Source organism: Cnephaeus nilssonii (genome assembly GCF_951640355.1).
Source record: "Cnephaeus nilssonii genome assembly, chromosome: 11".
NCBI lineage: Eukaryota > Metazoa > Chordata > Mammalia > Chiroptera > Vespertilionidae > Cnephaeus > Cnephaeus nilssonii.
The window spans coordinates 38,042,720-38,068,776 of record NC_137082.1 but is presented as its reverse complement, the minus strand read 5'-3'; the positions used below and the strand labels follow the sequence as shown (position 1 = coordinate 38,068,776).

General features: G+C 57.4%; 1 protein-coding gene across 2 annotated transcripts in view; it reads right to left on the bottom strand.

Moving 5' to 3' along the window:
- Positions 1-11,160: 11,160 nt before the first annotated feature.
- The window catches only part of SRC (SRC proto-oncogene, non-receptor tyrosine kinase), a 52,879-nt gene continuing 37,982 nt past the window's right edge, over positions 11,161-26,057 (bottom strand). For both annotated transcript variants that reach the window (XM_079784789.1, XM_079784790.1), the window contains 9 exons: positions 21,513-21,611; positions 21,259-21,362; positions 19,247-19,396; positions 17,632-17,787; positions 16,084-16,263; positions 15,077-15,153; positions 14,189-14,342; positions 13,935-14,066; positions 11,161-13,651 (listed from right to left, as the gene is read on the bottom strand). In XM_079784789.1, coding sequence (XP_079640915.1) covers positions 13,443-13,651; positions 13,935-14,066; positions 14,189-14,342; positions 15,077-15,153; positions 16,084-16,263; positions 17,632-17,787; positions 19,247-19,396; positions 21,259-21,362; positions 21,513-21,611 — 1,261 coding nt within the window. In that variant the 3' untranslated portion in view covers positions 11,161-13,442. The remainder of the gene's footprint in view (positions 13,652-13,934; positions 14,067-14,188; positions 14,343-15,076; positions 15,154-16,083; positions 16,264-17,631; positions 17,788-19,246; positions 19,397-21,258; positions 21,363-21,512; positions 21,612-26,057) is intronic.

The window sequence follows — 26,057 nt, the reverse complement described above, 5'->3', positions numbered from 1 at the left end:
GGGAGAGGGGCGCTGACTGAATAGAAGGATGAATGCCGGTGACTCAGAATGAGCACAAAAGCAAGAGCCCGCAGAGCGGGGCCTGGGCGGGGACGGGGGGGGGGGGGGGGGGGGGGGGGGGGGCTCTTGCTCTCTCATTGTGTGTGTGACACGCCTGAAGAATGACAATGACAATGACCCGGGGCCAGAGCAGAGTGAAAGCAAAGATTATAGTTATATAAATTATGTCGTATGAATTTCACCTCAATAACAAATGTTTTTAATTTTTTTAAAAAGTAAGAATTTACCAAGTAGGCAAGTGAAGAAAGGGATTTCCAAGTGGAGGACCAGCCCATGCAAAGGTGTAGAGGTCTGAGGGCAGGTGATGAGGGAGGGGGTAGCTGGGAGGGGGGGGGGGTAAGAAGAGGAAAGGAGGGCAGAGGCAGGTGGGAGCCTGGAGCGCGGAGGCGGGGAGTCCGTGACCAGTGCTGCCGTGCAGAGCCCTCACTGGTGCCGTGTGGAGGATGGGTCCATAGGTAAGACCAGAGGCTGGGGGGGGGGGGGGGGAGGAGGTGGAGGGGAACCAGCTCGCCAAGGGGGTTGGGAAGGGCAGGAGGAGACTAGGGACCAGGTGGGCAGCAAGGGGCACGTCCTGCATCCTGGCCGGGCAGGGCTTAGCAAAGAGCTTGCTCACTCAGCCAGTGAGCAGGTCCTGGGCCTTCTACCGCCAGCCGTGTTCTAGAAGCTGGACACACAGCACTGGACAGACAGACTCTGCCCTCCCGAGGCTGGCAGCACAGAGGCAGAGAAGGTGCATGAGAGACTGAAAATAACCAGTGGAATCAGGGGCGGGGCGAGGAGGGCGACCGAGGATGCTGTGTTCGGGCGGCCTAGTCAGGACGGCCTCTCCTCTCCGAAGAGGACACTTGGAGCAGAGAAGGAAGGGGACTGGGCAAGCGCACAGATCTCCGGGGAGAGCACTCCCAGCAGAGGGGAGAGGGGGGGGTGTAGAAGGAGGCAGGAGCGGGGACTGGAGTGAGGCCTTCTCTGTTCTCCTGTCCTCCTGTCGGTACCCTGGAGGGAGACAGACCCTATCGGGACGGGGGATGGAAGGAAACAAGGGGCATGGCAAGCCCCCTGCCCTGCCCCCCTTCGGGGCTTGTTGATGGAAAACCGAGTAAAGTTTGAAAGTTTCTCCAACAAACTCCGCAGCAGAAAGCCACGGGAGGGGCCAGAGTGAGCCGCTCTGACAGGCACACACAGGACGCAGGCCTGACGCAGGAAGAGAAGAATAGCTCGAGAAAGGCTCCGAGGGAGGGAGGGAGGGGCCGGGGAGAGGGGAGCAGCGCGGCGGGACCCCCACACTGCGGATGACGCACGCGGCCCACGCAGGGAGAGGGTCCGGGCAGGGCGAGGTGTGACCGCATGCTGCCTGGTCGCAGAGGACGCCGGCAGATGGTGACGGTGACGTGAGCCCACAAAGCCCCAGGAAGGGGGGTGCAGAGACGGAAGAGGAGGGGGGGAGAGACGTGAGCTGGGTAGCAAGGGGGCAGGTGATCTGTGGCCAGACAGACAGCGCCAGAGAGAGGAGGACACTCGGACAAAATCACCCAGACAGACAGATCCCTACACGCAGGGAGACACAGCAGAGACAATATGATCTTCACAACACGTGGAGACCCAGCCAGGACACCCCAAAAATGCACAGACCTCCGTGCCTAACTCACCCCTGCACACAGACAGGCACACAGAGGCATACAGACAGATGGCCTGCCACTCAGCAAGACACATGGACAGAAACAGCCAGAAACCCAGGTAGGGACATACAGACTGTCACACGCACACACACACACACACACACACACACACACACACACTGGTGCACGGGGACAGACGGATGAACTGCAAACTGCCGATAGAGACAGACACACAGACCCTCACTCTGAGACAGGCAGATATGCCCTGACTGTGGAGGGACCAGCAGAGCAGGTGGACGGAGGGTGGAGGGGTTGGTGGAAGGGAAATGAGAAAGAGTAGTGAGGCTGTGCACCCACTCCCAGCACGCCTGGCTCGGGGTCTCCCCTCCACGCCAGGGTGCCAGGCCACAGAAACGTGGGTGTCCTAAGGCCTGCCCCAGAGGGTGCTTGGTCACTGTTCGTTGACTGAATGCACAACCAAATTTGCCTGATGTAGGAGGGCCACTCTGGGGGGCCAAGGGCAGGCTGGGGCACGGCAACAGGTGACAAAGGACAGGGAAGCAGGGGCGGGGGGGCGGCGGGGGAGACAAGGCCCAAGCCAAGGCACCTGGCTGGGATGCACAGGCTGTGGGCAAGGAGCGGGGAGCGCCGAGCCTGGGGTCGGTCCTGCTGCCAAGCAGGCAGGGGTGCAGTGTCCAGGGGGTGGGTGGGCAGGGAGGTCTGCGGAACAGGGATGTCCACACAGAGGGGGGGGGGGCCTCCAGGCCGGTGGGAAGGGAGAAGAGGGAAAGACACCGTGAAGGGCCGTGGGGAGAGACGGGACGACTCCGGAGGTGGCATCAGGGAAGCTCAGGGAAGAGACTTGCCTGCAGTCAGGCCCGGGGTTTGCAGAAAGGTGGGAGAGGCCATGGCAGAGCTGGTCTGCAGGACGGGGACAAATGCAGGGGGACACGCATGGGGAGGGGGCGGGCGTTTGGAGGTGAAGACAGCCCTGGGGCTGGCGTGGAGGTGGTTCTGCAGCAGGAGAGATGGACCTAGGTGGGTGGGTGGGGCTGGGGCTCAGCTCCAAGGTCCCAGCTAGAGACCCCGATGGCAACTGGTTGTCTGTGGAACCAAGTGCGTTCAGTAAGGGGGCAGGAGACGCGAGGGCAGTGACAGGCCAGCACACCTCACACCGGAGAGCCAGCTCTCACCACCTCTGAGACAGAGCAGGAAGGAAGCAGGGGAGGGAGGGGGAGGGAGGAGAGCCGGGCTCACCTGGAAAAATCTAGATGGAGCCCCCAGGAGTGGGGGAGAGAGGGAGGGAGGCAGAGGTGGGGGAAGCAGGGAGTGAGGGGAGGTGGTGGGCGAGAAGGACACACACACTCCTGCAGTGACGCACACAATCGAGACAGAATTCAATAATGACTTGGAGACAGAGCGGAGGAGCGGGAGAGAGCGGCTGGGGAGGGAAGGCAGGCGGGGGGTGGGACGCACAGCCAGCCCATCTTAGGAGGCATTCCATAATTGTTGATTGAATGAGGGGACTAAGACAAGAAACTCCCAGAAGGGAAGTAACAACTGAGAAAGTTCCAAGACAGACAGACAGTCACACATACACACACGGGGGAGAAACCATGTTGAGTTTTGGATTTAAAACAATGAAAGGAAGAAGTAATCGAGTTGGAACAGTGGTTCCCCTGGGGGCGGGGGGTGGTCGTGAGGGAGGAGGAGGCTGGGGCGGCTCAGGTGACCTGGTTCTTGCTTGGGGAGGTGACTCCACAGGTGTAGAGTTGCACGTTCTATGATATGTAAGTTATACCACAATTTTTTAATTTTTTAAATATATTTTTTATTATTGGTTTCAGAGAGGAAGGGAGAGGGATAGAGAGATAGAAACACCAATGATGAGAGAGAATCATTGATCGGCTGCCTCCTGCATACCCCACACTGGGGATTGAGCCCCCAACCCGGGCATGTGCCCTGACCGGGAGTTGAACTGTGACCTCCTGGTTCATAGGTCAACACATCCACTGAGCCATGCCGTCCGGGCATACCACAGTTAGTGTTTTTTTAATGAGAGAAAGAGGATAAGAGAGGGAAGGAAAGATGTATGCGTCAGACAGGGAGAAAGGAAATCACACACACACACACACACACACACACACACACACACACACACACGATGCCCAGGTATGAACAAACCCTGACAAAATATGCCAAAAAGGAAATAAAAAGGTCATTTGACCCAAGAGAGGAAGACTAATGCCTAGACCCTCACATGGGAAGAGCTGAATTTGGAGGGGGGTCCACAGGGCAGGAAGGAAATTTCCAACAGTGGCCTCGATCTGGAGGTCAGGGCTGCTGGGGGCTCCCGGCAGGTGTCCTGTTGGAGGCGGGTGAAGCAGGCACATGGGGGAGAAGGGCAGAGAAAGGGCTGAGTCTGGGTGGGCCTAGAGGGGTGCAGGGGTTGGGGTTGGTGAGGAGCTGGGGAGCAGCTGCATGCTCGGGTCTGGAGCTCACAGCAGAGGGTGGGCGAGGGAGGCCAGGAGAGAGGGAGGCCGGGGGAGTGTGAGTGCTGAGAGGCCCAGCAGCACAGGGGAGGACAACGGTGGGCCCAGAAATAACTCTCAGACAGACGGATGCATGGACGGATGGATGCATGGACAGATCGCATGTGCTCATCCCCAGAGTGAAAGCAACACTGGACCGAGCCTCAGAGATGGATGGGGGAGGAGAAAGGGAGAGATTGGGGGGAGCGGGGAGAGAGACAGACACCAGCACGTCTGGAAAAATCAAGATGGAGCTGTAGAGAGGAGGTGAGCAGAGAGCTCAAGGGTGAGAGTTTTGTCACACACACACACACACACACACACACACACACACACACACACGGTGTTCAGTGTCTGCTGACCAAGAGGAAACTGCCCCAGAGTGGGAGCGGCGGGTTAGCGAAGTGGCAGAGCCGACACGCTGACAGCTGGCCACACACTGGTTCACACCCCCCTCCCTGCGAACGCCACGCAGAGCCAGGGCAGGTTTCAGAACTGCCTTAGAGACGGGGCAGCAACAGGCAGGAAGGAGGCCGAGTCACACACACACTCACACCCAGCAGCAGGAGAGGCCCAGGGGTGCTGATTGAATGGAGGGACAAATGCAAGTGACTCGGAATGAATACAAAAGCCTCGAACCCCACAGAGAAGGGGGCCGGGCAGGGGGCTACTCTGTCCCTGTCTGTCTGTCTGTCTGTCTGTCTGTCTGTCTCTCTTCTCTCTCTCTCTCTCTCTCTCTCTCTCTCTCTCTCCCTCTCTCTCTCTCTCTCTCTCACACACACACACACACACACACACACACACACACACACACAGGCATGCCAAGGCCAGCAGGAGCAGCTGCTTCTCGGATGACTGTTCCAGGAACACCGGAGGGAGTGAAAGGAAACAAAACCCTCAGCCCGTGGCAATGACCCCCAGCGCGGAGCAGGGGCAACAGCTGCCTGCAATAGGGATCCAAAAAGCCAGCTGAGACGGGGGAGGCCGAGGCTCGGGGGACAGGGCAGGAGCCGGACAGACACATGCACACGCCTGACAGGCCCTGTACAGTGTGGGGCGGACGGACACACATACACACAAGCACACATGTGACTGTGCGGTCACATATTGATAGAAAAGGGCTAGTTAACGCCAAGTAACATTAAGGTAAAACTGAGAGGCAGAGACAGCGAGAAACAAAGAAAGAACAAAACAAAAAGAGAAAGACAGAAACAGAGACAAAGAAAATCAGAACAAAGAGAGAGAAGGAAGGGGGTGGGGGGACAGTGTGGTAGAGAAGTGACAGACAGATGCAAATGCAAGAGGCACACCGAAGTCTAAACAAGAGTGACCCTGCCCCAGCAGGCGTGGCTCAGTGGAAAGAGCGTCGGCCTGCGGACTGAAAGGTCCTGGGTTTGATTCCGGTCAGGGCACATGCCTGGGATGCGGGCTCGATCCCCAGTGTGGGGTGTGCAGGAGGCAGCCGATCAATGATTCCCTCTCATCACTGATGTTTCTATCTCTCTTTCTCTCTCCCTTCCTTTCTGAAATCAATAAAAATATTAAAAATATTTTTTTAAAATAAATAAATAAATAAATAAACAAGAGTGACCCTGAGAGAAGGGTCCAGAAAGAGAAGCGGAGAGAGACCGCGTGAAGCCGGAAGAGGAGGCAGATGCACCCACCCACCCTGGCCGCCGCTGAGGAACGGTCCCCGGGCGTTTTCTGATGGAACAAGCACCTGAAAGGAAGATGCCTGTGGGTGGGAGGGACCTCAGCACAGCCCCTGCTGGATTCAGGCAACGGTGCGGGAGTCAGCAAGGGGCCACATGCCACACACACCACCACACACAGACCACACACACAGCCTGCATGCACACCACAACATACAACACACACCAACATGCATGTCGCACACCACAGCACACGTCACACACATATGCCACCTATCACACACAACACACGTACTATACTACATACACACCGCACACATGCCACACATCCACACCATACATGTACCACACACACACACACACACACACACACACACACACACACACGAACAAATGCAGCAAGTCCAGAGAAAGAGGAGATTTAGGTCAGCCCCGAGAGAAGGGGAAGGGAGCGATGGGAGGTGAACAGGAAAAGCAGGAGACTTCCCTGTGCCTCTCCCGCCCTCTTCTGGTGTCTGTCTGTCTCCCTCTCGCTGGTCCTTCACACACACAATCACAAACCCCCAGAAAAGGGAAGAAGCGGGGGGCAGAGCAAGAGAGGATCAAGACTCAGTGGCAGTCCCGCCCTGGCTCTGCCCAGCTCCCACCTCCTGGCCTCGAAGGCTGTTCTGGTACTTGGGGCGCCCCCTCCTCCCCTTCTTCTGTTACTCCCGCTCACTCTCGGCTCTCCCTCGGCTCCTCCTTAGGGGAGCCCTCCCTGACCCTCTGTTCAAGCTCTCTGCGCCCCTGGGACTGAGGGTCTTCCTGCACCTGTTCTGCTCATCTGTCCTTCTCGACAGTGAGTGCGTGTCCAGGGCTGCTCCCAGCAAACTTCCCTCGCCCCTGGGCCCCCAACCAGGGTGAGGCATAAAGTGGGTACTCCATGGAAACCCGTTAAAGGAAGAGATGGACCAGTGAGTGGATGCATGCTTACACACGGAGTGAGAGCATCAAGGATGAACGCAGATGAAAAAGCAGAGGGTGAAAGAGGGGGGCAGAGGGAGGAAGGGAGAGGCCCAGAGGGGGATGGAAAGACAGGCAGGCACATCTGGAATAATCAAGATGGAGGCCTGGGGGTGGGGGGAACACACACACACACACACACACACACACACACACACACAATCACACACACACACACACACACACACACACACACACACGCACATGGCCAGGCAGGAGCAGCTGCTCCACAATGAGTGTTTCAAGAAGAGTCTGAAGAGCTGAGGGACACCCCCGCCAGCTCCCAGCCACGGCGCGCGCGGGCCGCGGGGAGCACGGCCCCCACTGGAAAGGCAGCCAGCCTGCAGCTCTGGGAGCGCAGGCCTAGGGGGCAGTGGGGAGCCAGGTCCCTGTTCCCTGGCAGATACACAGACATCAGCGGGTTGATGGGGGGAATGAATGAATGAATGAATGGGGGACCCCAGAGAAAGAGAAACCCCTGCCAGGGTGAGAGAGATGGACAGAGAAAGACAGAGGTGGGGGCGGGGCTGGCACACGTCACCGGCCGTTGATACACTCGCAGAAGCCCAGGGCAAGCTGCAGGGGGCAGAACGGAGCAGAATGGAAACGCAGAGCCGCCGGCACAAAGGACACGCAGCCCCGCCAGGAACAGCATTGGCCCAGGACGGGCACAGAGGAGGAGCTCAGTAAATCGCCAGTTCACGATGCCTTTAGGGGCCACGAAAATAATTTAACTTTTTAATCAAAAGAAACATGAACTTTGAGGGGTTCACGGGTAGATACACACACACCAATGCACGCACACCAAGAGGGCAGCAGGAGAGGCACGAAGAAGGAAAAGGAGGAGGATATTTAATAAAATCTGCAGGGAGGTGGACGTGGGAGGTAGAGAAAGACAGACCCCCCCAGCACTGAGATCCAGCCACAGCCGCATGGACACACACACTCTCCACCCTGGAGATAGGGTAACCAAAGAAAGAGATGGACACTTAATGATTCCACAGCGAAGGGGAACAGGGAGGGGGCAGGCAAAGGCAGGCAGACAGACAGACAGACAGACAGACAGACAGGTGAATGCACAGACAGAGCCTGGCAGGGGACAGTGGCCCGGGGTCCCATGGGTCACAGGCTGAGGGGAGCACAGGTCGGGCACTAGGTGGGAAGACCCCAGGGAGAGGAAGGCTGGGGAGAGCGAGGGAGGGGTGGGTGACAGACGATGCACAGAGACTGATGCACGGAGCTCTGTCTCCAGGCCCCTTCCCCCTCCCCCTCCCCCCCGTCCGTGGTTGTTCCTTCCCTATCTCTGTGTTTGTCTGTTTCTGTTTTTCTCTCTGAAAACCACAGCTTTTTGGAGCCTTCAAGAGAAAAAAAGGGAAAGAAGACAGATGAAAGAAAATGCAGACGAAGAACTATGTGTGTGACTGTGTGTGTGTGTGTGAGAGAGAGAGAGAGAGAGAGAGAGAGAGAGAGAGAGAGAGAGAGAGAGAACTCAAATGCACCTCAGTACAAGGTCTGGTAGAACTTTATGAGGAAGAGAGGAAGGAAATGAAAGGAGCAGAGCGTGAAGGAAGGGATGGGCGGCAGGGGGAAGCAGGGACACTCACATTCCACACACTCGGCCACAGCACACACGCCCATGGACACACAACACAGTGCACACCAGACTCACCGCACAGTGCACACCACACACAGTGTAACACGTACTGTACACACCACACACATTGGAAGTGCAACCGTGGGGGTGAGCTCAAGGACTCCGAGGAGAAAGGGAGGCAGGGAGTGGCTGAGACAGACAGACAGACCTGGCACAGAGGGCCTGACACAGCTGTGCAGGCAAGCGTGCGCTCACACATCCATGTGGACCCAGGGCAGGACTGGGGCCGGGGTACATCTTCCATGTGAGTTTTACATGTAAATGTATGAAAGCATGAATGGGCCAGCAGCCCGGAGAGAGAGCGAACGCACGTGGACCAGAGGATGGAGGGACAGAGGCACATTCAGAGACAGAGAGACTAGGAGGCTCAGAGGTGATGGGCAGCGAGCAGGTGACAAGACCAGATGGACACACACCCAGAAACATGCCCCATGCTTCCAGGTGGGAGGGATGGGGTAGGGAAAACAAATTATGACCTTTTTTGTGCTTTTCTGTATCTTTCCTACTCTGCTATATATTTTATTTTTCATGGAAGAAAACATTTATCTCAAAAAGAAAAAAATGCATGCGGAATAAGAGAAAACCACTGAAATTAGGAAGAGGTGGCGGGGACGCGCGGGTCCGGGGTCTCCAGTCCTCTGAAGTGGGAAACGGGACGAGTCGCACAAGGAGGAGAGGGCTGGGCCCCGAGACAGAGGGCCCAGCGCATCTCTCGCCCTCCACGTTCTGCCTCTCTCACGAAGAGGAGAGCAAGCAAATGAACAGAGGCCCCAAGTGAGGGAGTCCAAACCATCGGTGGGCGAGCTGCCCTGCCTCCCTTTTCACGTGGGCCAGATCGGGGTGCATCAGCGAGACTTGCCCAATTCCCTTGAGTTCTTGTTCTGGACAACCCTGAAAATTCCGGGGGGGGGGGGGGCCAGGGAAGCTCCCAGAGGCAGTCGTTCGCCTCGAGATGTGTCTTGAAGGACGAACAGGAGTTTGCCAAGTTGCAGAGAGGAAAGAAAGGGCATTCCCAGTGGTGGAAACAGCCTGAACAAAGGCATGGAGGCGTGAAGGCCTGGGGAAGAATCAGAGGCATCAAGCTATGGATAAGAAAGGAAATCTGAAAGAGAGGGAGAGAGGGGAGAGAAAGAACAGCAAGGCACAGAGAAAAAGAAAGACTAACCACAGTGAGAAACAGAGAGAGACATAAAAACATTTGTAATACCTTATTAAAAAAAAAAAAAACTAAAAAAAAAAAAGGAAAGCTGAGGCGATTCTCCAACGTATGTTTGCATCTCTGAGATTAGACCAAAATAATGAGAGTTGGGATTTCCAGATGCTTAAGCATTTGCCTCAAATTATTTGGCTTTGAACTTCCTAAAGAAATAAAAATGCTTTTCAAATCTAAAAAAAACAAAAAAAAAACAAACAAAGACAGCAAATCAGAAGCACACAGAGGCACACAGAGAAAGACCAAGAAGTGGGGAGAAGGGAGGTTGGGGGGGGGGGATAGAAAGAAACAAAGACTTGTCAGGAACGAGAGCCAGAGCCACACTAACAGAGGGCAGGAGAAACTGCAGAGGCACAGACAATAAAAGACAGGGAAAAGGCAAACAGAGAAACAGAGCGAGACCGCGGAGAGGGAGTGGGTGCGGGACCTCTTCCCGGAGGAGTGGGTCAGGTGCGTCGGGGTCCCCACCGGGGCGGGGTGTCCCCCGCCTGCTTGCTGTTCCTGCGTCCCAGCGCACACATGGGTCTTGCCGGGAGCGGCCCGCTTGGTGTGTGCGCTCTGAGCCCACAGGGATCTGCACTGACCACGCTGCTCCATGCTCCTCCACAGAAGCAGTTACACACATTGGTGCCCGCAGCCCAGGAGCCCACAGGTTCAAGCTGGAAGGACCTGGAATTGTGTCCACACAATACACACAAACCTGTGCACACGCAGCTGGAAAAAACAGACCTACTCACTTCATACCCCATTAATACCCAGGTGCACACACCCCAGGAGCCCAGAGGCTAGCACATTACCTGGACACGTGTGTATATACACACACAGAGGCATGGGCAAACAGTTCCCCCACACACACACCCATGAACACAACGGCACACACATCCTAGGACACACACCCCCAGGAACAAACAGAAGACCCGGGCCACCAACTCACAGCCACGCTCCTCGGGAATTTCTCACAGCCACGCTCCTCGGGAATTCCTTCCTATTCATGCTCCCAAGTCATGAGCACACCCCTGGGATCTCTCCAGCTTGTGAAAATGATACTGAACAAAGTAATATCCCCATTTAATTGAAGTGTTATTACCACCAGAGGTGACTCGTGGATGTGTGCGTGATCTGATGTAAAATAAATTTCTTCGTATAGACGGTTGCAAATGAACTTCCCAGGTTGTGTCCGTTGGTGGCGGGAGAGAAGGGAGGAGAGGAAGAGTCTGGAATTTTTCTCAAGTGCCCAGGACTTCGATGCAGCCCCACCTCCCACCCAGCCCCGCACTCCCGGAAACGCAAATAGCACCCGCACAGCCACCTCCCCATGAGCACATCCACAGCTCCACGCAGGCCTGACAGCCCCAGCCGCCCCGGAGTGTCGGCCACCACCAGCCACCCGGGCCTCAGAGTTCTGAACTGCGGACATTGTGGGCGTCTTGGGGTTCATCTGTGCATCTCAGACACAAGCCAGGCTTCTGCTCACTCCCCAAATGCGGGTCCAGGTGTGCATTCATGGTCACAGGCCATGGTAACTGTTGACTCCAATCTGATCATGTCACGCCCAGGCCCAGCGCCCACACCAAGGCCCCTCTGACGGCAGTCTGGCCTCACCTCCCACCCCGTCACCCTCCGGCACACAGTAGAGGCTCAATAAACCACCAGCTGAACTCTGAGGTCTGTTTGTGTTTAATCAGACAATATACAAAGTATTTACAACCAATTCTGGAGTCCCCCACCCCCCGAACCTGGGCCATGGAATGTGGGACCCCCAGGCCCTGCCCAGAACCGGGGGTCCCCTAGGCCTCTGCATAGTCATCTGAAATCTACAAAACACTGTTTGTTTGTTTTAAAAAAGGACAGTATTAGGACGCCTTATACAAAGGGCCTTGGGCAGTTAGAAGGGGACTTGAGAGCACGCTCGTGTACGCGAGTCCAGATTTGGGACTGGGACAGACAGAAGACTTGGGTAATAAACATGTATGAAAGGAAAAGTTGAAATTTCATAGGCAGGCACCTCTTGGCCTCCTTCCCCACGGGCAGGGCCTGGCTGGCTCAAGAATCCCTGGCAGCAGGAATGTTATTGCTATGAGGGGGGGGCTGTGGGTGAAATGTACAATGTGTCTGGGCGACAGAGTAAGGGGCATTTTTACATGTTAAATATGGACACACATGGAGGAACACACACGTGCACACACACACATACACACACACAGAGGCCCTTACCAAGATGCCCACAAACTGTCAGCTTCCCCTTTTCGGAGGAGCACACTGGGGCCCAGGGAGAAGCCACCACATACCCTAAGACTGAACAACAGAGCGAGGGCCAAAACAGTCTCCTGACGCCCGGGCTGCGCTCACTGTGTGACGCCAGGTCACAGGGTCTGGACAGGGCAGGAGGGGAGCCATTGCAGAGGCCGTGGCCACATAAGGAGGCAGGCGCTGCAGCCCACAGAAGAAGTCAGGTCCACCCAGGGTCTCACAGCCAGTCCTGATACATGACAGTGGAACCCTCATCCTCCCGCACCCCAGCCTAGGCACTCCTTTCCCTACTCATGAGTTTAGGGCGCCAACTTGGGGAGGAGAGCAGGGGCCAGGCATGGAAATGACGCAGGGCAAACTGGGCAGACCACCTGGGGCTCCCTCCTAAGGCCAGGGCAAGTTTCCCAACCACTTGGATCTTCGATTTCTGCTTGATTGCCCCCAGAGCCTGGGAGCTCACTCCCTTCCATGGCTGGCTAAGCCTGCAGGTCCAAACCCACCCACATTCTGATTGAAGTCTGCCTCCCTACACCTGCACCTCCACCCCTCATTCCCAGCTCAGCCCCACACCCACCTCCTCCACTCTCTCCCCCGACAACGGCCCCGCTGAGCGGGAAATGACAGCAGAACTCTGCTATTCTAACCCACCCTCAGGCCCCTTGTCCCTTGGGCTGCCACAGTCTGTCCATGATGCCGCTGAGGACAGTCTTGTTGGTTCCTGAGGAAGACGGAGGAAGCACCGGGTTCTGATCCCACCTCAACTCTGAACTGCTCTGTGGACGGGGGTAAGTCACAACCTCTCTCTGGACTGTGGCCCCGTGGGTAACAAGGGACAAGGAACGGATGATCTCTAAGGGACCCTCGGGTCTAAGAAGGGCAGGGTTTGAGGGGAGCCCACCCCACCCACCATGATCAAGTCAGTCTAGGCTTCAGGCTGCCCTGCCCGGGAGCCATGGCAGAGGGGTCTGGACCCAGCGGCCTCCACGAACAGGTGTTTCAGAAATGGACGGCCAGGGGCAGGGTACCAGGCAGGCCGACGGCCAGGGGCCGATCCCTTTTCTTTGGAAAGGCTCTTTGGCCAGCTCTGGAGACAGCCCTGGATGGCGTGGAAGAGGGGAAGAGCCAACGTGTAGAGGAGGCTGAGGCTGGGAAAGGGAGCCCTCAGCTCCAGCCCTTTTTCCCAGTCCTCCTGCCGCAGCTCACGGAGCTCCAGGAGGCGTACAAGGAGGAGGTGCGTGGCGGGAGCAGGAGCCGGGCCACAGTCACTGTGCCAGCGCTGGACCGCCCTCAGGGCTGCTCCAGGCCCCAAGCCCTTCCATCCACAAAAGAGGGAGAGGCCTAGTCCCTGACAACTCAGCCCCACAGAGGAGCAACAGCGGGCAGGAAGAGCGAGGCAGGACCCCACACGGGGGCCACCCAGCCCGATCCAAGCCGAGCAGCCAGTCTGGCCCTGTAGCCTGCCCCCTATAGGTTCTCTCCAGGCTGGTACTGGGGCTCAGTGGACGTGAAATAGTCCTCCAGGAAGGCCTGCAGGTACTCGAATGTGGGCCGTTCCTCGGGCTCCTTCCGCCAGCACTGGCACATGAGGTCGTGCAGGGACTCGGGACACTCGGGTGGGCAGGGCATCCGGTAGCCTCGCTCCACCTGGTCCAGCACCTCCCGGTTTACCATCCCTGTGGGCAGAGGGAGGAGTGAGGAGGCTGGCTCTGGGGAGGAGCGGGGGGTGGGGGGGAACTGATGGGGATATCAGAGAGGGCTTCCCGCCAGAACAGGGTGGGTGTAAGCATAAGCCCCTCCCCAAGGCTGGAAGCCCTGACCAGAGAGAGAGCCTAAGATCAGATGTTCAGCTTCTTATACAGATGGGGAAACTGAGGCCTGGGAGGGGGTCTGGCTTGTCCAAGGTCACCAGGGCAGAGGGGTTCAGGGACTACAGATGGGCTGTGGGAGCCCTCTTACCAGGGTAGGGTACCCGGCCCTTTGTCGTGAGCTCTGTCAGCAGGATCCCAAAGGACCACACGTCTGACTTGATGGTGAACCGGCCATAGAGGGCAGCTTCTGGAGCCGTCCACTTAATGGGGAACTTGGCACCTGCAGGAGCAAAAGGTCACATGGGCACCATTCCCATCCCCACATGACAGAGGAGGAAACTGAGGCTCAGAGAAGGGACAGGACTTCCCAAGGCACATGGTACCCGCCCAGACCCCGCCCACCTTGCCGGGCTGTGTACTCGTTGTCTTCGATGAGCCGCGCCAGGCCGAAGTCAGCCACTTTGCACACCAGATTCTCTCCAACCAGGATGTTGGCAGCACGGAGATCCCGGTGGACATAGTTCATCCGCTCCACGTACGCCATGCCTGAGGCGATCTGCAGGCAAAACCCAGGAGCCTGGCTCAGGGGCCACCCCAAGCCCTTCCCAGGTCACAGGCATGTGCCCAGGGCTGGGGTCATCCCGAGGATAGAGAGCCAACCAAGCACCCTGCCCCTCCCGATCTTCAGGCAAGTGACGTAGGTTATAGTAAATGCTGTTGCACAAAAAGCAGGACCAGCGCTCAGAAGGAGGGAACGCGGGACAAAGGGCAAAGGGCAAAGGGGAGGCACAAGAGAGAGGCACCCAGGAAAGTGGGTGACCATAAAAGAGGCCCCAGATGCCCCAGAGACACAGAGGAGTGTCAGGTCCTGCCTGCAGTCCCAAGTCCCCTTTCTGAGCCTCAGTTTCCTTACCCATCAAATGGAGTCATAGCCATCCCTGCCTCCCCTGGTTGTGATAAGGATTAAGTGAAAAAATGGTTGTTGAGCAAACAAGTACATGTTTGTGAATACGTGTTTGTTAAGTGGGTGAATCACCTTTACAGAGAAGAAAGCCGAGGCCTGAAGTCCCACAGCAAGTCAGGGACTCGTGCTGCGCGGTAAGGGCTCTTTCCTCGGCCAGAACCCCCGCCGGCAGCACTGTAGGTGCTCCCAGTAATGCACGGGCGAGATCAGCGCGTGTGAAGGCCACCAAAGCAAGCTTCCCGGAGGCGGCACGCAAGAGGCCAGAGCTGGCTGAGCCAGGTGGGCCTGAGTGTACGAAGCCAAGGGTGCACGAGGGGCTGACTCACCTGAGCAGCCATGTCCACCAGCTGAGGCAGCCGCAGATACTTGCCCGTCTCCCCCTTGAGAAAGTCCAGCAAACTCCCTGGGCAGAGAGAAGGCAGCGCTAGCCCCGGCCCCGCCCTCCCTGAGCCAGGAAGCTGTGACTCCCAGGTCCTGTCCGAATGGGAAGGGCTGGCCACACGTTAACCAGCATTGCAGACTTTATGGAAACCCATCTCTGAATAAAGTCTCACTCAGCGTTAGTCATTCAAAGGCAAGCAGGATGAGAAACAACCCAATGTTCACCTCCAGGTGAACAGAAACTATGGTCCACCCATTGATGGAGTCCTACTCAGCAGCAAAAAAGGAACGAAGTATGGATAACACACAATCAGGAAGACCCTCGGATGTAAAAGATTACATAAATGACGTCCTAAAAGAAACAACCCCAGGATAACAGAAAGCGTGTGGTTGCCCGAGTTTGGGGCTGCGGAGGGGGCAAGGGAACTGTGTGGAGTGACACCGATCCTCTCTATCCAGATTGCGGTAAGGAATACAGAGCGCTTCCGTCTGTTAGAACTCACTGAACTGGATGTATTTTATAATATGTAATGGGTAAACTTTATAATATATAAATTATGCCTCTAAAAAGTAGAATTAAAAAAAAACCAATTCATTAATTTTAAAATTCAGTAAAGATAAAGCCAGGGACTTAATGTGGCTCAGTTTGGATGGGGGTTGGGGGAAGATCTCTTTCTGCCCCAAAATGGCAAATGACTTTAGAAAATCAGCCAACTGAGGTAGACAAGATGCATTGTGGGAGATCGTTAAAAACAAAATGAAACGAGAAAGGCCATCTTTGTTTTAACTTTGCATCAACGTGAGAAGTCGTGTTCTATTCCAGTCTACCTTTAAAGAGGTACACTCTCGATCTGGGGGGCAGTAAAGCACTCCCCACCTGCTGCTGTTTGGTGAGCACCCAGAGATAACCTAGCCAGGGTTAGGTTATCTCGGTGCCAGTCACCGGCCTCACCCTTGCTCATGTACTCCGTGACGATGTAGATGGGCTCCTCAGACACCACGGCGTACAGCTGCACCAGCTTCTCGTGCCTCAGTTTCTTCATGACCTGGGCCTCCTGCAGGAAGGCCTCGGGAGACATCGTGCCTGGCTTCAGGGTTTTGATGGCCACCCTGGTGGTGCCGTTCCAGGTCCCTGTGTGGGGAGGGATGCAGGCTGCCTCAGTGGAGGCCCCCCATTCCCACCCATAGGGACCCAGGGTCTGCCCAGTTCCCAATTTCAGCGCTGGCCTCCCTGGCCATTCTGAGCCTCAGCGCTCCTACCTGTAAAATGGGCACAAGAACAGATGCTCCTCCCAGGACTATTCCAGAGACTAAATGAGTCTCTGGTACATGCTCCAGAAATAGTAGCTGTTGTTAGGACTATGGTTATTAGGACTGTCCCCAAAAGCAGCACATTCACCTGAGATGGGAGACCACAGTTCCAAGCAACTACTCTTTCCCGGGTGATCCTGTTCCTTCTCAGCAGCACAAAGAAGGTGCCTCAGGTGCCAGCAAATGAATGGGGCTGGGGCTGGGGCTGGGAGCAACCGGGAAGAAGTAAGAACCTCCCCCATTGATTAATGCACAGCCAACCCAGGTAGGAGTCCTGCAGCCACCGGAACAGCTGCTGCATGGACTTATCCAGCGTTTGCTCACATCCTCATTTTGCATATGTGCGTCGGAGCTGGCTTCTTATCCTCTGCCCTCTCTCTAGCTCAAAGCCAGCACCTCTCTTTTCCGGCCTTGGCCTGAGCTCCAGCCTCCAGGCCTTTGTCCCTGCAGTGCCTCCCACCCAGGAACCTCCTCTGCTCCTCTCCATCATCTCTTCCGCTGAAGGGAGAAAAGTGAAGACAGCAATGCCAAGTGAAGACAGTGGCTCAGAGGAACACCCTGAAGGCCGGCCACTGTGTCCCTCCGCTGAAGCCACAGGCTTACAGTGGTCACGCCTACCTCACCCCAACTTCCACGATCCCTCTGTGTCAGCAGAAACCAGGCCGTGGAAGGGGACCTGAGTCTTGTCAGGGCCGCAGAGTGTTTGTTTTCAAGGACGGCTTTGCGGTTTCTCCAGGGTGAGATGGGAGACTAACAGGCCCAGAACCTCCAGGCCTGTGCTCCCCAGCACTCCCTCCGTGCACCGAGGCTTCTCTTCCCAGGGCTCAGAGCTAACCTGTGGGTGCACGCTCACACAGCCCCACGGTGGGTCCTACTACCAGCAGCCCCGATTTACAGGTGGGAAGATTGAGGCTCAGAGTGCAGCCACCTGGCCCAATGCCCAGCCCCTCTGCAGAGGCACGAAGAGGCTACTTCCCATCTTGGTGCCAGCCACCACGGGGGGGAGCTTCGTATTAAAATAGGGCCCACGGTTCAACAGAGGCAAGTGAGACTCTGGGAGGTAAAGGGAATGGGGATAAGAGGATCTTGAGCTGCCAGACACATGGACATCGGCCTGGTTCTCAGGTGGGGACACCAAAGGCCCCCAAGGGGACTGTGTTCTCCTTGGAGGGTAGGGGCAAGGACTCACCCATCCACACCTCTCCAAAGCAGCCCTGGCCCAGCTTGACCTCCAGCCGCAGTGACTCGCGGGGGATCTCCCACGCGTCCTTGGCCAGGCCCTGAGTCTGTGGCTTGGACGTGGGGCACACAGTGGTGAGTCGGTGGCACAGGCCATCGGCATGTTCTGAAGATGGAGACAGGGAAGTGGAGTTCAGGCCTGGCGTCCGCCCTGGGGCCTCCCTGTCCCACCATGTGTACAGACCTACACGCTGCATGCACACAGGCTTCGGGGACACACAGGATGCCCTTGAGGCCAAGCATCCACACCTGTGTGTACACACCCTCACCCCACACAGGCTCACACTGCCCCATGCATCTGCTCCCTGAGTCATCCGTCCACACATTCATCACACTTTAAGGCGTGGCCAGCGAGGTGGATACCAGGGACTCACTGGAGGACAAGTCCAGTGGAACCTTGGCCTCTGGGAGCTCACAGTCCAGGGGGAGCCCAACTTCCTTAATCAACTCCCAGGACCACATGTGTGATGTGCATGCCGCAGCAGGTGGGGTGGAGAGAGTCCGGGAAGACTTCCCAGAGGAAGTGGTACTTGGGCTTGAGTGGGCAGGAGGGTGAGTGGTTAACCAGGGAAGAGCACTCTAAGCAGAAGGCACAGTGCTCACGCCTGTGTAAAGGCCCTTAGGGAGGCACAGCTGCTGGAAAGGAGGCTGGGGGGATGCGGGAAAGTGAATGGAGGAAGGGCAGCCCCAGGCTTAGACTACTCAAGGCCTCAGAGGCCACACTGGGGTCCTTATCCTAAGATTGCAAGAGCACCCCTGGAGGGTTTTGATCTGGGGGAACAGGATTCAGAATGAACAGTAGTGGTGACCGAGGGACTGACAGAAGTGGCAGATCCTAGAGGAGTCAGGAGGCGGGTTGACAGAGGAGGAGGAGGGGGAGGAGGTGTGGGGCGGGAAGTAGCAGGCACGCTCAGAAAAGGCCACACCTGCACAGAGGCCAGCGCTGCACAACCACCAGCACACAGACTCCCACAGGCCGGGACTCTTCAGTCCACCCGACACCTCAACATCCAGATGCAACAGCCGCTCTGTATACACAGGGGCTGTGCATGTGAAGCACACGAGCCCTCGCTCCCCCTGCGCCCCCCTCTCCCAGCAGCAATCCATGTGGCAGCCCCCTCCTCCTCTTCCAGTAACCAGTTCAGACCGGTGCTACGGCTGCAGAGACAAACGACACCGCCTGTGCCCCTCCCTTCCCTGCTCACTCCTCCAGGCAGCCCCCTCTCACCAGCCAGCTGCAGAGAGGAGGAGAAAAGGGAGGGAGGAGCAGTGGGGGGAGAGGAGGAGAGGGGGAGAGGAAATACGGAAGAGAGCACAGGGAGGAAAGAAGAGGGAAAAGATGGGGAGGGAGGAGGGGAAGGAAGAAGGGGCAGGAGAAAGAAGCGGGGAGGAAGGCAGGAGCCACATATCCTCAGCATAACAGAAGCCCCAGCCCTTGTTGGCCCCAAAGCCCCCTCCTCAGGGTCTGCAGCTGAGGCCCTGAGGGCCGAGCCCCGGCCAGGCTCTCCCCTGGCCCAGCTCCCCACGCCCGGAGGCCTGCGCCCCGGCTGGGGGGTGGCACTCACTGGAGTAGTAGGCGACGAGCTGCTGCAGGCTGTTGAACTGGGTGCGAGAGGTGATGTAGAAGCCGCCGCTGTCCAGCTTGCGGATCTTGTAGTGCTTCACGTTGAGGCCCTTGGCGTTGTCGAAGTCGGACACTGAGAGGCAGTAGGCACCTGCAGGGAAGGGCCAGAGAGGAGCCGTCATCGCCAGGCCTGCCACCCGCCAGGCCACAGCGCTAAGCACAGTTCTGTGCCTGTCCAACACGGGAGGGGAGAGGGATGCCGAGTCGGCAGCCCCTGGCCCAGGCAGAGCCAGGTCTGGTTTAACCCAGCTCTGGGGCAGCCACTGAGACAGGGCCAAGTCAGCAAGGCGGCTCCTGGCTGGAAAGCTCTGCCATGCACCCTTGACCCTGGCAAGACTCCTGAAGCCTGAGTGAGTGTCCGAACTGTGTGACCTGAGCAAGTCGCTTGCCCTCTCCGTGCCTCAGTTTCCTGCTCTGCACAATGGGGCTACTCCCAGGGCCCCTGGGAAGATTCAAGAAGACTACATATAAGAGGTGCTCAAAAAATGCTTGATGGGAGCATAGACGTGGCCCCACGTGGCTGTGTGCACCCAGATTAACTGCTGCCCCTCTCTGGGTCTGCCTTGGGAGCACTCTCTGTGCCCCATGAAGACTCCAGGCTCAGGCAGGAGCCGGTGATTGGCTGAGGCTGAGGCAGACAAGGCAGGAGCCCATGTGCTGGGCATGACCTGAAGGCTGCTAGGGCTCAGCTGGGCCAGCCACAATGGCCTCCTCCCTGCTTTCCTTGAGCCTGGAAAAGCTTTGGGCTGGGATAGCTCCCTCCTACCCAGCAGGCCTGGCTAGGAGCCTCTGTTAACCTGAGCCCAAGAGACAGTGGCCTCAGGGAACAAGGTGGCCTCAGGGAACAAGGCTGAGCCCAGAGGTGGGGCAGTGGGTGCAAAAGCTCTCGTGGCCACAGACTAGAAAGCCCTTCTTGGGAGGCAGCGTACAGGCACTTTGCTAGAAGCCCAGCCCCCGTAGGCCACGGACCCTCTGGACAGTCCTCAGACAGAGGCTAAAATCTGTGTCAAGAAGGGAAAATGAGGCCCAGAGAGGGGAAGCAGCTAGGCTTCAGGTCACACAGCAAGTCAGGCACCGAGCTGACTTGAACTGGTACCTGGGTCTCTAAAGCCTGCACGGGGCAACCATGACTTCCTCCAGACGACCCCGGCCCTGTGCACATGGAAGCCACAGGCCTGCGCCGGAGCCAGCCCTGACCATGTGCACACACAGGTGTGCCTGTGCCCATGGCTGCATGCTCACAAAGGTACACACTCCCCGGGCCCACAGGCATGAAGACAAACCCACAATTCACTCCCACGCAACAATACACACACAATTCCACCCCCATGTGCACACACGTGCCTAGACCCACACATGGCGTGCATGGCCACAGGACCGTGCACATGTGTGACATGGGTGATCTGCTTTCCCAACTCCTGCTGAGGCCCAGGCCCACAGGAAGTGGCCCAGCTTCGTTGCCATGGTGATGGGGTGCCTGCAACCCACTTGCAGAGGGGCTGGAGAGAAAGCGGTGATACATATGCATTCTCTTGCTGGGGGGAAGGGACAGAAGAACAGGGGCCAGGACTGATGGGGGAAGGGTAAAGCCAGGTCCCAGGACCAGTCCAGCCCCAGAGGCCCCTGAAAAAGGGGAAGAAGAGGGACCCATTGTAGCAGCACCCACCCTGGGAACAAGCCTTTCACTGTGTGACCCCCCAGTCCCCCTGACAATCTGTATCCATTCCTCAACTCAGGAAACTGAGGCCGGAGAGGCTACGTGCCCTCTTTTACTGCACCTCTGGCCACCCAAGATCACGTAGTGTCCTCAGATGTACCTCTCTGCCTCTGGTCTTGTCATTTCCTCCACGCTGAGGGTTCTTCCCACTTCATGGCATATACCAAACTCCTATTCATTCTGCAACACCCAGCTCAAACAACCCACCAGAAGATTCGGTTCCCATGGGCTCCTACCTTTTGTGGTCTCACTTTCTCGTACCAGGAAGGTCCCTCTCGGGTTCTCCGCATTGAGCAGTAACCGCTCTGACTCCCGTCTCGTGATCTTGCCGAAGTACCACCTGGGGCAGGAGGGAGGAGGGTAATACTGGCGATCCAGGCTTCCGCCCATCCACAGTGCCTCTGGCCTGGGCCCTAGGCAGCCAGACCTCCAACCCCAGCCCAGGAAAGAAGCAACAGTGAGCAAGCCGGAGGCCAGAGTTCATACTCACTCCTCAGCCTGGATGGAGTCGGAGGGTGCCACGTAGTTGCTGGGGATGTATCCCGTCTGTCCCGTGCTGAGCGAGTGGGCCAGCCACCAGTCTCCCTCTCTGAGTGGGGGAGCAGGAGGGAACAAAGGAGAAGGGAATCATCAGTGGTGGGTCCGGCTGCCTGCCATTTTCAGGGGCGCTGTGCTGGGAGCCCTGGAGGCCAGTGGAGCACAGGGAATGGTGGGACCAGGCCCCTCGCAGCCTGCCCGACCACGCTGGCCCACATGCCTCGGCCAAAGCTGACTCAGACGGGCTTTGCCCAGGACTATGGCAGGACTGACCTTGGTCAGCCTGAAGCCTGAGTTCACAGGGCAGAGTCAATGGGAAGGACGCTTGCTTCCCTTCAGAGAGACCAAGCTGTTCAAGACGCCAAGAGCTGCCTGGGAGTGAGATAAGGAGCGCCTTGTCTTTGGGGAGCAAGCAAGTTACAACAGCAAGTTCCTGTCGGAGATGGATGTCAAATCAGGCCTTCAAAGTCTCCCCAAGCCCTGAGATTTGGAAGCCCAATCCTGGGATCTGGTGAGACCTGGGTGGAGGCAGGGGGTGGCTTTTCTGGGGATTGATGACAAATCCAAGTGCCAACCCTGCAACCTAGAGCAATGCCTGCCTTTGTCACAAATCACAGGTCACACCTAAAGGGCTCCCTGACCGAAAACCACAGGCCTCCTCTTGCAGCCTGCCCGTCTAGGGGGAAAACTGAGGCCAGAGGGGGCTGGGACTTGCCCAAAATCACACAGCGAGTCATGTCAGAGGGGGCGCTAAGGTGGCAGAGCCCCAATGCCCGGGACACTTCTATACTAATGCCCCACAAGCAGGAAGAGGAGATGGGGACGGGGCAGGAGGAGCTCCCCACAGGGCTGGGTCCCCTGGGCCTGGGTGGGAGGAGGGAGGGGGCGAAGTACCTTTGCAGCCATCTGAATGTGAACCAGGTCTGGCTGGAGCGGGGGGTCCAGAGACACAGAGGAGAGAGGAGAAAGCGAGAGCCCAACGGGAAAGAAGAGGCAGAGATGGGGGTGGTGAGAGGGAGAGGCAGAAAGAGCGAGGGAAAGAGCAGGACAGCCAGGCGGTGCTGGGAGTGGGCAACAAGGGGGCAGCCACAGAGGCCTCGCATCCAAAGCAACCAGAGCGGCTGGGGGGAGGTCCATGAGGAATGTGGGCGGTGACGGGGAGGGCTGCCTGGGAAACAGGGTCCAGCTCCCTCCCATCCCCACTGCGTGGATGGGAAGACTGAGGCCAGAGAAGCAAAGGCCTCTCTCTGCTCAAGGTCACACAGCCAGGCCCAGGCTCCAACTGCCCGATAAGAAGGCACTCTCCCTACAGGGGCTTGATAGCTTGCTGAGCTTCTCCACCCAAGGACGCCTCTGGGCCTCACCACGACCCTGCGGAGATAGACAGCTAGCGGGATGTGCTCCCCTCCCCATCCATCGCCAGGGCCCAGAGAGAGAAAGGCCCTTGCCAACAGTCACACAGTCTGGACTTGAACCCAAATCCCTGGCTCCGGGTTCTTCTGAGCTTCCCCTGACCACATTCTTCAGCCCATTTTGAAGATGGAGAAGTTGAGGCCAGGAGAGCACGGGGCTAGGGATGCTCTCCGAGGACCTGGGAAAGTGTAGGTGAGCACGCAGACCGGGGCTGAGCCAGGGGAGGGGGCGCTGGACCAGAGGGGTAGAGTCCCTCTGGCTGGACGGAGGTGAGAGCAGCACGATACGGGCTGTGCAGGCTGACGTGGCTGTGCCATCGCTGACCGGCACTCAGGCAGGGACACAGTTCATGTGGGAGTTTCTGCAGGAGAGGGAGGGCCCCAGAGTAAGGGGGCAAGGCCCACCTCAAGGAAAGAAGCCCTGGGATGCCCAGGGGCTCCATCTACCCCCTGCTGTGCACACACTCAGGGGTGTCTACACTTGTCTGTCCCATTTGACCCTCAAGGCCACCCTGAGCGGGAGGAAGGCAGCCCTCAGCCCCCACATTAGGACACGCAGCACCCAGGCTGGAGCAACCCAGCACTTCTTTGTAGAGTTGGGGAACTTGAGGCACAGAGAGGGGCCGAGACTTGCCCAAAGCTACAAAGCAAGGACTCAAGTCCCAGGGAACAGCTGCGATCTTCCAGCCCAAGCTGCATTTCACCAATGGGGAAAATACGGCACAGAGAGGGGCAGCGATGTGCCCAAAGCCATATCGCAAATCAATGGCAGAGCAAGAGGGAGGGCCAGGGCCCGAGTGCCCGCAGCCAGGCACAGCAGGCCTCCGGACCCCTGCCGTCTCCCCGGGCCCTCAGAGGCCCAGAGGAGAAAGAGGAGGCGCAGGACTGGAGGGCAGGGGACTGGGCTGAGGCCTAGGTCACAGGCGACAGAACGAGGCGGATTGACAAACCAGAGTCTGAAAGCTGACCAGCCTCCACCTCAGAGAGGAAGGTCGGTGGACCGTGTGTCCAGAGGCCCGACAAGGAGAGACCCAGAAGCAATGAGGGTGCAGTTCACTGGCATGAACCAGACTTTGGCCAGCAGAGCCTCTTGCTCCCTGACATCAGCCCATATGTGAGTTTGGGTTCCCAGTCCCGTTTCTGAGTTTCAGTTCACAGGGGCAGGGAGGGTGGTTGTTTGCAATCTCACTAAAGGACCCAGGGTCCGACTTGAGCCTGGCCCCAGCTTGAGAGGCGTCAGAGAGCTGGAGCACCAGAGTTAGCCGCAGGCTGTGTGACCTTGGCCCTGCCTCCGTTTCCTCATTTGTCGGATGGGGATACTCATGCATCCCTCCGAGGGGTGCTCAGTGTGCATGAACTATTAATATCTTGATTTGGCTAAAAAAAAATTTGAATTTATATCTCAGTGGTGCCCCTCTCCCCACTCTCAAAAAGTGTTTTTAAAACTAAAGCCAAAGCAGCTCAGTCCATCTCCAATAAGGATTTGCTGTGTGACCTTGGGCAAGTACCCTGCCCTCTCTGGGTCTCAGTTTCCTCATCTATACAAAAGATACTACAAATAATACTTTTTATTTCCTTCTTCACAGAATCATCCTTGCTGCAAAGTATGTAAATCCATCAGTACCAAGCCAGCTTCAGCTTCAGTAAGCTAGTTCTGTATCATCTGAGCCTCAGTTTACCCACCTGTGAAAGGGAGCCATCAAGCCCCATCTTCCCACGTCTATAGTCTGGGACAGCGGTCGCCAACCTTTCGGACCTTACAGACCACCAGTGATCCGCAGACCCCCGGGTGGCGACCACTGGCCTGGGCGACTCAAACCTCCACAGGTGCGCCACGGGCCTGAGGCTGCTCCCACAGGGCATGCCCCGCAGCTTCCCAGACCAGTCCAGTGACGCAGGGACACCGGCCCACGCCCGGCCTCAGAAGCAACAGTGAGTTAATCTACCAGGCTGAGCAGACTCGCCGAATCTGGCACCTTCCCTGGGGCCTAGTCCTTATCCGATGGGTAGGAAAAAGGGAAAGAAGGAAGAGAATTTCCCCGCGGACACAGACAATGGGGTGGTGAGGGCCTGCAGGGGAGGACGGCAGCGGCTAGAAGAGGGTTATGGGGGAAAGAGGAGGACCTATGTAATACTTTCAACAATAAAGATTTAAAAAAAAAAGTCATTCCCCGCCTGATCCCTCACCTTCCCACCTGTGGCCAGAAGAGGAAGCAATGGACCAGAAGCCCCTGAGCCACCCTTTTGTATTTCACCTGCTGTTCACCAGCTGTGTGACCTCGGGCTACTGACCACACCTGTCTGAGCCTCAGGACCCTCTTTTTGGGCCCTAATCTTTGTGCTGCCCGGGCTGGTACGTGGGGCAGGATTGTGGCAGCTTTGGAACCTAAGGTATGTCCGTTTGGGTGCTTACATACTGGCCAACGAGGTGAGCCTGGGCAGCTGGGCATGGCCCTAGCAGGCAAGTTTCCTGAAGCCTGGGCACACGGCACATCGGAGAGGGCAGGTGAGGCCAGGGCAGGTGGAGTAAGGAGGACAGGAAGGTGTCCCTTGCCCCACGTGGGGAGTACCCAGGGCAAGGTGTCAGAGATTAGTGCTCCCCCAAAGAAGCCGCTAGAATGTGGGCGGGAGAAAGGGGCAGTTCAGGGAGCAACCCAAAGGGGCCCTGACTCCTGGAGACTCAGACACCAGGGCTGGGCTGGGGACAGTCAAACCCAGACCCCCGGGGGCTTCCTTAGAGCCAGGGCCACAGAGCGCCCAGGATTCTCGGGCTCAGGCCATGTGGCATGAAGATCCGGGGAACGGGATCTCCAGGCCTGCTGTGAAGCCCCGGCCCAGCCAGCCCTGGCCAAACCCCAGCCACAGATGCGCTCCTCCTTAAGCTCTCCATCTCCCCGACACCCAGCCCAGCCACAGGTTATATTCAGAAAGTTCCTCACTCATAAGAGGAGGTGGGGGTTTAGGGCAGGGCCAGGGGGATTATACAATAATGCACCCCAAGCAATAACAATGGAAGGACATGTAGGGTGGTCCCTGGGTGGGGTATGAGACCTGAACACCCCACCTTCCCATAAGCCCCCAACTAG